Source organism: Chelonia mydas, chromosome 2, assembly GCF_015237465.2.
Source record: "Chelonia mydas isolate rCheMyd1 chromosome 2, rCheMyd1.pri.v2, whole genome shotgun sequence".
NCBI classification, from domain to species: Eukaryota; Metazoa; Chordata; order Testudines; family Cheloniidae; genus Chelonia; species Chelonia mydas.
Window position 1 is genome coordinate 3,279,272 of NC_057850.1, and position 9,259 is coordinate 3,288,530.

At 60.2% G+C, this 9,259-nt stretch overlaps 1 protein-coding gene across 1 annotated transcript; it reads right to left on the reverse strand.

Annotated features, from left to right (window-relative positions):
- Nucleotides 1-1,199: 1,199 nt before the first annotated feature.
- LOC102939894 (forkhead activin signal transducer 3) lies at nucleotides 1,200-7,611 on the reverse strand. The gene is made up of 3 exons (XM_037892565.1): nucleotides 7,327-7,611; nucleotides 2,719-2,823; nucleotides 1,200-2,297 (listed from the first exon to the last, which is right to left on the reverse strand). Exons 1-3 carry the CDS (start codon nucleotides 7,609-7,611, stop codon nucleotides 1,200-1,202), a joined length of 1,488 nt encoding a protein of 495 aa, XP_037748493.1.
- Between the last annotated feature and the right edge of the window lie 1,648 nt (nucleotides 7,612-9,259).

Genomic DNA, 9,259 nt, shown 5'->3' on the forward strand with positions numbered 1-9,259 from the left:
GTGGCTGGAGGCTGAAGCTGGACAGATTCAGACTGGAAGTGAAATGAGGGGTAACATTTTTAATGGTGAGTGTAATTAACCACTGGAACAATTTCCCAAGGGTCGTGGTGGATTCTCCATCACTGGCAATTTTTAAATCAAGATTGTTTTTTTTCTTAACAGCTCTGCTCTGGGAATGACTTGGGGGCAGGTCTCTGGCCTGTGTTACACAGGCAGTCACATGGGATGGTCACACTGGTCCCTTCTTGCCTGGGTGGTAATTGTGCCTTGCGAGCAGCCCGTGTCCTGGTGAAGCTGATGCTAGATGCCTGGTGGGCTGCATGGGGGAGGGTACCCCAGCATTGTAGAAAGTCATGAAGCTGCCCCGCTCTGAGAGCTGCGTCTCTGTCTGCAGATTCCGGGGCAAACAGAAACTCCCCAGAGGCAGGCCCAGCCTTCGTGCTGTTGTAACCCACACACCTTTGGTCTCGATGCCCCTAGATGGGACAGAACACCACATCCAGAAGGTGTGTGGGTTACACTGCCATGTGGTCAGATGGTTTGTCCCGCTAGGAATCCAGATCTGCATTCAGATTTCCATGTCCCCCAGCTCTGCACAGCTGGGGCCGGCTGAAGCTGGGTGCCTGGATTAGGCCCTCCCCAGGAGCCACTGGACTGTAGCAGCCGCTGTCCCCCGGAGCATGTAGGGGGAGGGCACACATGTGCAGACGGGATGTGGAAAGGAGCAGAGAGTCCTGCCAGGGAGGCAACTCAGGAGAAGGGGGAGCAGAGAGACTCCTGCAGCAACTCCCCCCATCCCATCCAGAGAGGCCCAATGGCAGCCGTCCAGGTAGGTAAGTAAAGGCAGCAGAGATGGTTCCCCACTGGGTGAGGACCAGAGTCAATGGCATCCGTGTCTTCCTCCTGCAGAGCAGAACAGCCCATCAGGATGCCCTGCTTGCTGCCAGCTGGCTCTGTGGGAGGAGGGGCGGCCCCCCAGGGACACTCGGCTCTGCATGCAGCAATGCATGCTGGGATTTGTAGTCTCCAGGGACCGCACCGTTGCAGATCCAGATGCAGCTCTGCCTGCTGGCCCCGGTTTTGAGCAGCACAATTGGGCCTGCAAGGGCTTGTCTATCCATGCAGCTGGCGCAGGCTCCCGAAGAGACAGGGCTGTTGAGAGGCCACGGGGCTGCCCAGCCCTCCCCTACTGGGGCCCGTCACAGGGAGTCGTAGCGGGTCAGCGCCACGCTGCCGGGCATGGGGCCCTGGCTGTACAGCGCTGGGTGCACAATGTCTCCTGGATGGCTCACCCACACGTCATACACGCTCTTGTTGGGGGGCATGCCCTGCACCGTGTGGTCCAGGTCCACGGAGAGGCCAGGAAGTTGTGGGCCCTGCTGCCTGGGGGCCACCGAGGGGCCTGGCCTCAGGTCCCAGTACACCGGGCTGACGTAGCTGGGGGGTCTGTAGCTGTAGTAGGGCAGGCCCGGCATGGTGGGGAAGGCAAAGAACGGGGGGCCGCTTGGGGGAGCCACAACGTTGGGGGCCACGCACTTGGTGTAGGAGGTGGGGAGCTGCTCCCAGCACGGCCGGGGCACCAGCGTGGGCGATGGAGCCGGGGTGCAGCCTCCGGAGCCGTCGGAGTCCGAGCTGGAACCGCTGCTCTCACGGGCAGCCAGTAGCCGGGGGCGCTTGGCCGGGGCACGGGAGCCTCGCGCCTGCTTCGACCGCCGGCTGCCGGGGTCCCTCTCGTCGGACGACAAGGAGCTGAGGGTGGAGATGCTGCTGGAGGAGGAGGAGAAAGACTGCGGTGCAGCCAGACTGCACAGGGGTCGCCAGGGCAGCGACGGGGGCCCAGAGGAGACACGGAAGATGGGGACTGGGCCCCACAGGTCCATGCTGATGGGAAGGGAGTCTCCCGCTGACTGGCTGGGAGGGGGCTGTACGGGCTGGGGGTGGCCCCCGTCCTCCCGGGGCTTCCCGGACAGACCCACCTCCTGGAAGTCACTGAGGAGAGAGTCGATGGTGAAGGAGCTGCTCGGCCTCGCCGCCTCGCCGAGCTGGTAGCTGCTCTCCTCGTTGTCGGAGCCGGTGTGGGTGGAGGAGGCCCTGGCGCCCTGCAGTTGGTGCTGTGCCCCCTGGCAGCCGTAGGGCCAGCCGTGCAGGATGAAGGGGGCCAGGTCGCTGGCGAAGGAGGCCGCCTCCTGCCGGGAGATGGCCGTGTTCTGCAGCTTCAGGGCGTCCGGGGGGATCCGGCTCACGTCCACCGTCCAGAAATTCCCTTTGGCCTTGGGCTTCGCGGGATCCTTCAGCAGCTGCCAGGGAGAGAGCGAGATGGGCTCAGTGCGGGGATCGGCCTCCGGGGGAGCCATGGAGCAATCCTGAGCCTGGGGAGGCCCCGAACCCAACCCCAGGAGCTTGGGAAGTCGGGACAGAGCTTCCCTGTGTGTCAGGCCTGACCAATTCACCCCTCAGAGCCTAGCACCCCCCACCCCCCCACCGCCTCATCCTTAGCCCTGGGCTCTCCCCCGGCCCTTCTCCAGCTCCATCAACCCTGTCCTGGGGCCTGACAGTCCATCACCTACCCCCAAAGCTGGATCCTTACTCCCTCAGGCTCCCCATCCCATCCCCCTATCCTCGGACCCAGTCCCCCCCCCACAACATATTGTATCTCGAGAGCCCCCCGGAGGCCGTTCTCTTCCCCAGCTCCCGCTCCCTCGCTGCACCAGCGCTCACCTTGGAGAAGCAGCAGTTGGAGGACAGGTTGTGGCGGATGGAGTCCTTCCAGCCCTGGTAGCCCTCGGTGAAGAAGGGGAAGAGGGCGCCGATCTCCTGGATGATCTGAAACCGAGAGACAGGGGGTGAGAGCCCCTGGCCGCGGGCGGAGCAGACCCCAGCGCCGGGCCCTGTGAGACTGCTCCGTTCAGCGTGCCTCCGGCTGTCCCTGCCTGGACTGCAGGGCTGCTGGCTTTGGTGCCACCTCACTGGGACCCGTGTGGGACACAGCACTTGTGCCACACAGCGAACAGGGAGCCAGGTGGGCACCTCAGATTGTGGTGGCACAAATTGGGGAGGCTCCTCCCTCCTCCCTCCTGGGGCCTTGTGTGCAACTCCCTGACTGCTGGGGGCTGCGGCCGGCCCTCCGCTGGCTCAGAGTCCTCGATTCCAAGGCCAGAAGGGACCAGCGTGACCATCCAGGCTGACCCCCTGTGCAGCACGGGCCAGAGCCCTGCCCCCAAGTTGTTCCCGGAGCAGAGCAGTTAGAAACACAGCCCGTCTGGATTTAAAAATCATCAGTGAGGGAGAATCCACCACGACCCTGGATAAATTGTCCCAGTGGTTAATGACCCTCACTGTCAAAATCGTGTGCCTTATTTGCAGTGTGAATGTGTCTAGCTTCAACTTCCAGCCACTGGATGGTGTTAGACCTTCCTCTACTAGACTGACGAGCCCGTTATTAAATGTGTGCCCCCCTTGTAGGTACTGGGATCGAGTCCCCCCTTAATCTTCTCTTTGTTAAGCTAAATAGATTGATCTCCCTGAATGTATCCCTGCAAGGCAGGTTTTCTAATCCTGGAATCATTCTCATATCTCCTCTCTGACTCCTCTCCAGTTTATCACCATCCTTCTTGAACTGTGGCCCCAGGACTGGACTCAGGACCCCAGCAGCGCTCGCACCAGGGCCACATATAGAGGTGACATAATCTCTCTGCTCCTCCTGGAGATTCCCGTGTATACGTCCCAGGATCGCATTCGCCCTTTTGGCCACAGCGTCGCACTGGGAGCTCACGTTCAGCTGATTATTCACCATCACCCACACATCTTTTTCAGCGTCCCTGCTTCCCAGAGTCCTCCATCCTGTAAGCCTGGCCAACGTTCTCTGTCCCTAGATGTACACGTTAACATTTAGCTGTATAAAAATGCATATTGTTTGCTTGTGCCCAGCTTACCAAGCAATTTAGACCTGGTCTCTTTGTTACTTACCACGACCCCAATTTTTGTGTCATCTGAAAACTTTGTCAATGATGATTTTATGTTTTCTTCCAGGTCACTGATAAAAAAGTTAAATAGCCCAGGGCCAAGAACCGATCCCTGCGGTACCCCACTAGAAACACATCTTCTCTATGACGATTCCCCATTTACAGTTACATTCTCAGATCTATCCGTTTGCCAGCATTTAATCTATGTAATGTGTGCTGTGTTCATGTTATATCTTCCCAGTGTTTTAAACAAAATGTCCTGTGGTACCAAGTCAAATGCCCAGAAGTCTAAGTAATAGCGTATCAACACTGTTACCTTTTCCTTCCAAACTTGTACTCTCATTAGAAAAAGATATCAAATTAGTTTGACGGGATCTCTTTCCCTAAACCTTTGTTGATTGGTATTAATTATATCACCCTCCTTTAATTCTTTGTTAATCAAGTCCCGTATTAACTGCTTCATTATTTTGCCTGGGATTGATGTCTGATGAAAGGCATGTTTACCCTTTCTAAATAGTGGCACAACATTAGGTTTCTTCCAGTCTTCTGGAACCTCCCCACTGTACAAAGACTTACTGAAAATCAAGATTAATGGTCAAGCCAGCTCTTTTAAAACTCTTGGATGTAAGTTATCCAGACCAGCTGATTTAAAAATATCGAATGTTAGTAGCTGCTGTTTATCATCCTCCTGAGAGACTAGTGGAATGGATGAAGTGTTATCATCATCATATGATGAGACGCCATCATCTAGGTTTTTTTCCCCAAATACAGAACAAATATTTATTGAACTTTTCTGCCTTTTCTGCATTATGATTAATAATTCTACATTTTCATCTAGTACTGGACCAATACTATTGTGAGGATTCTTTTTGTTCCTAATATACTTTGAAAACTACTCCTTATTGTTCTTAACTCTGCCGGCCTTAGATTTCTCCTTGTGTTCCTTTGCTTCCCTTATCAATTTTCTACAGTTCCTAACCTCTGATTTATACTTATTACTGTCAACTTCCCCTTTCTTCCATTTGTTATACATTATTTTTTAATTTTGTATAGCTGCCTTCACTTCCCTCTGAACCAGGTCAGCATTTTAACCAATAGGGTCTTCCTTAATTATGGCTTTTTTGAGCATCTAACAAAGTGTTGTTAAACAATTCAGAGTTTTCTTATGTCATCTTTCACACCTGGGCAAATGTGACACTTCATTCCCCCCCAGCGCAGATGAGACTGATGGCACAAGGTGCCAGGAAGGAATTGTCAGGCCCCTGGTGGTCATGGACTGGAGCAGATTGCAGCTGGCTGCATCTTTAAGGAGGCACTGTAGCCTGTCAGGAAGCAAGGCTGGGGCACAGAGCGTCGTGCAGAGCGGAGGGTTTAATCCCCTCGAGGACAGCCATCCTGTTGGTCCTGTCTGGCTCTTGCTGGATCGTGACTGTAGCCATTGGGTGGCGTGTGAGACCCAAATATGGAGGGGTGCATCCCTGTTCCTAGCAGGCCAGGTGACACGCTGTGCAGCCCGCCCCCCCCCCCCCAACCAGCACTAACTAGCCCTCCGCCGGGGCCAAGGACCGAACAGGCCAGGGAGAGGGAGCTCCCCTTTCCCACAAGGTGGAAAAGGCTGGTGCTGGGGCACCCCCAGGTCTGCTCTGCCCCTGGGTGCACACCTGTCCCCGCGGCCTCCCCCCCATGCCCGCCCTTCCTCTGTGTGAGCTCAGCTCACCCACCTTCTCCCAGTGACCCACGGCACCGGGAGCAGAGGTTACATGGGAGCAGGGCTGGGCCCTGGTTCCGGTAATGCCCATCTCCCCTCCCGGCCCCGGCAGAGGGCCTGAGCTGCACCAGCACAGAGCCCCTGCAGCATCCGTGACCCTGGGCAGGGGGGCTGGGATTACTCAGCACGGCAGGCTGTTGGGGGCTCCCTGATGCCTCCTGCTGGCTTCCAGCACTTGAACGGCACCCCAGGGCCAGGGCTGGGCCACTCACTGGCAGCAGCCCCCCAAAACAGCCCACAGAGCCCACGCCACGCTCCGGGGAGAGTCTCCCCCGGCTCTGCCCTGCCATTCCAGAGGAGCTGGGAACGACACTCCCCCCTCCACAGGCTGTCCCAGTACCCCCTCCCCCACAGCACTTGCCCCTCCGGATCTCAAAGCCCCCAGCCCCCACTATTAACAGCACCCACAGTGCCATGGGGCAGGGCAGCTGGGGCACCAAGCAGTGAAGGGGTCCGAGCAGAGCTGAGCATGAGTCCAATCTGGTACCTGACCCCCCACCCCATGCAGAGCTGATCTGGGTGGAGCTGATTGGCTGACTCGTCCAGGCCCCGCCCCCTCCCAGGTTGCCCGGGGATGTATGTGCCGGCTGTTAGCCTGGCTTGGTGGGGGGCCAGTACCGCAAGCTGGGGGCAAATGCCCAAGGGGAGCGGGTCCCTTAGGGGGAGTGGAGTGGCGTCTAGTGGCTAGAGCAGAGCACTTGGAACCAGGCACCTGGGTTCCGTTCCCACTGGCTGGGAGACCTCGGACGGGCCCCGTGCCTCAGTTTCCCCAGTGCAGTGATACTGTCTGGCCTTGCGCTCCGTGTTTGTAAAGTGCTCTGAGCTTCTGGGCTTTAAGCAGCCGCCGGCTCCCGGCTGGTCGGCCCGGCGCTGGCCCAGGCACCGGTAAAGCCTCGTGTGACCCCTTAGACCCTGGCCTGGGGGTCGGGCGAGCTCTCCATCCCAACGTGCTAATCCCCCCCCCCCCCCCCCGTGTCTGTGCAAACTCCCAGGTCACCTGACCTCCGAGGAATCCCCCCCCCCCCGCTGTTCCTAATCTCCTTCCCCGGCCGACCCCTGACCCGCGGCTTATCTACACCGTATACAGTAGGCGCGGGGCTGAATGGGGCTCGGCTCAGCCGCCGGGTCCCGGCCGCTGGGAGCAGCGGGAGCCAAACCCTCCCTCCGCGGGGGTCTGTCGCCTGCCCCCATCCCCGATCCCCCGGCCGCTGCACGCGCCCAGCTCGGCCCCAGAGCAGGCCCTGGGAGGGGAGGGACAGTGCCCGGGTCTCCGGGCATCCCCCTCGCCCACCATTGGTCCTGGGGCTCTCCCAGAGCCGTGCAAGCCCAGCAAGGGGGGGCAGGCCCTGTACCAACTGGAGCCCAGTGTCCCCCTCCCTCCCTCCGGCTCTGGGCTGCCCGCTCTCCGAGGGGCGCCTGGGGGGGGGGACCAGAGCAGGGGACCTGGGGGATGCGCATGGCCTGGGAGGTACAGGAGGGCAGACTAGATGGTCCAATAGTCCCTCTGCCCCCCCCCCCGGTCGCCCAGCCTGTGCGACCGGGCACAACAGTGGCAATCAAGGCCCCCAGACTCCTGGGCCCCTGCCCTGCTCTTACCTGGGACAGCTTCAGCTTCCTGCCGGGCGAGGCCTGGATCACCAGGGCGATCATGGCCAGGTAGGTGTAGGGCGGCTTGGGGTGGCGGTTGTATTTCTTCTTCTTCTTCTTCTTCCCCTTCCTGCCGGAGTCCTGGGGCTCCTCGCCCGGCCCCGCTCCATCCCCAGCGCCCGGACCTCCCCTCTCCGGGGCACAGCGCTGGGGCGCTTCCCCCGGGGGGCTCGGGCAGCCCCCCGCCTCTGCGCCGCTCTGCCCAGGGGCTGCCTCCCCCGTCGGATGGGACATGGCCCGGGCGCTGCTCCAGCCGCTGCTGCTCCGGGTGCCGGCCCCGCTGAAGGTGAAGGGCAGCCCCAGGCCAGGAGGGGCAGGGGGCGGGCTCAGGTGGGAGGCAGCGGCTCTCCTGCTCCGACTCAAGCCTTTCTCATGCTGATCCGCATCTCTGCCCCAACTGGGGGGCCAGACTGCTGGCACCAGGGGGCAGGGCCGGCCGGCCAGCCGACAATTAGCAGGGCTCTGTCAAGCGGGGGGCCTGGGAGGACGCTAAAGGCTGGTGGAGGTGAGACCCCGGGCTCAACCCCAGCTGGGGGAGAACCTGCGGCCTCGCAGCCCCTCTCCGGGGCCGGCCTGCTGGACCCCACTAGCCCGCAGGGGACTGGCCCCAGGGGGGCTTTGGCAGCCCATGGTAGAGCTGAGTCTGAAACATCTGTCAGGCCCCCCCTGGCCAGGGCCAGAGCCTGAAGCCCATGGGCATCTGGCCTGGGGAAGGCCTGAGCAAGGGGTTCAGGATCTGGCCCGTTCTCCCCTCCCCCGGGTCCAGGCCAGGGTCACTCCTCACACTGGACCTGGAGGGCTTGGGCCAGTCTAGCCAGATGGCCTGAGAGCTGGGGCCTCGCCTGCTTCCCAGGGAAGCTGAGTCCCCCAGCCCGGGGCAGCCCCGGGACTCCAATCCACAGGGGGGGCTTCGCCCCCAGCGCTCCGAGCAAAGGTCCCCAGCAAGGGGCCCAGTCAGCAGCGGATTTTGGTGCCTGTAACTCCCCAGATTGACATGGAAATGTGAGGCCCCGGGCCATGCAGCAGCTGTGGATGCTCAGGGCGGGTTTCCAGCTGAGTTTGCCAGGCCTGGGCCCTGTGACTCTCTGGGACTCGCGTGGGTGACAGTGAGCGACTGTGGGCCATGGGGGTGGGGTGCCCGCCAACAGCCCCAGACCTGGCACAGGACTGGCCCAACAAGCGACTCCGAGGAACCTCCAGCCTGCTGCAGGGAGCGGCATTGGGGACTCAGGAGGGGGCGCTCCCCACTCTTGGGCCTTGTTTTCCTGGTTTGGCTGTGACAGGGCAGGTTACCCCTGGCTGGAGTTTACAAAGTCTGGGCACAGTCCCGGAGTCCTGCCCTGGGGCCCGGCCATATAACCAGGAAAAGGAGAGGCTAGACTCAATGTGAGGAGCACACTGTGCCAGCTGCCAAGGATGACCAGATGCCCCCATTTTATAGGGACTTTTCCGATATTCAGGGATAGGCGCCAGTTCCCGCCTCCCCTCCTGAATTTTCACACATGCCACCCTACTGCTGCTATGGGTTGCAGGTCTCTAGCCTGACCGGGCTCTCGGGTTACGTTTACACTGCAATTTGCAGCCCCATCCCCACAAGCCCGAGTCAGTGGCCCTGGCCTCTGAGACTCGGTGCCACGGGCTTTTCACTGCGGTGTGGACGTACCCACAGAGACCTGGCTGTGCTGACTGGTGGCTCGGTGGTTGCTCTGAGGTCAGCTAAGCAACTCCTTCCCTGACCTGGTGCCTAAGGGAACATGCCTCCTAGGACATAAAGGAACCCAGAAGTTCTGGGGGCCAGGGTTGGTTTGGAGGCCTCCCTCTTAAAGGCCTATTAGTTTGGAGTTGGCCTCTCCCTTCTCAGCTCCCGTACAGGGGAAGAGGC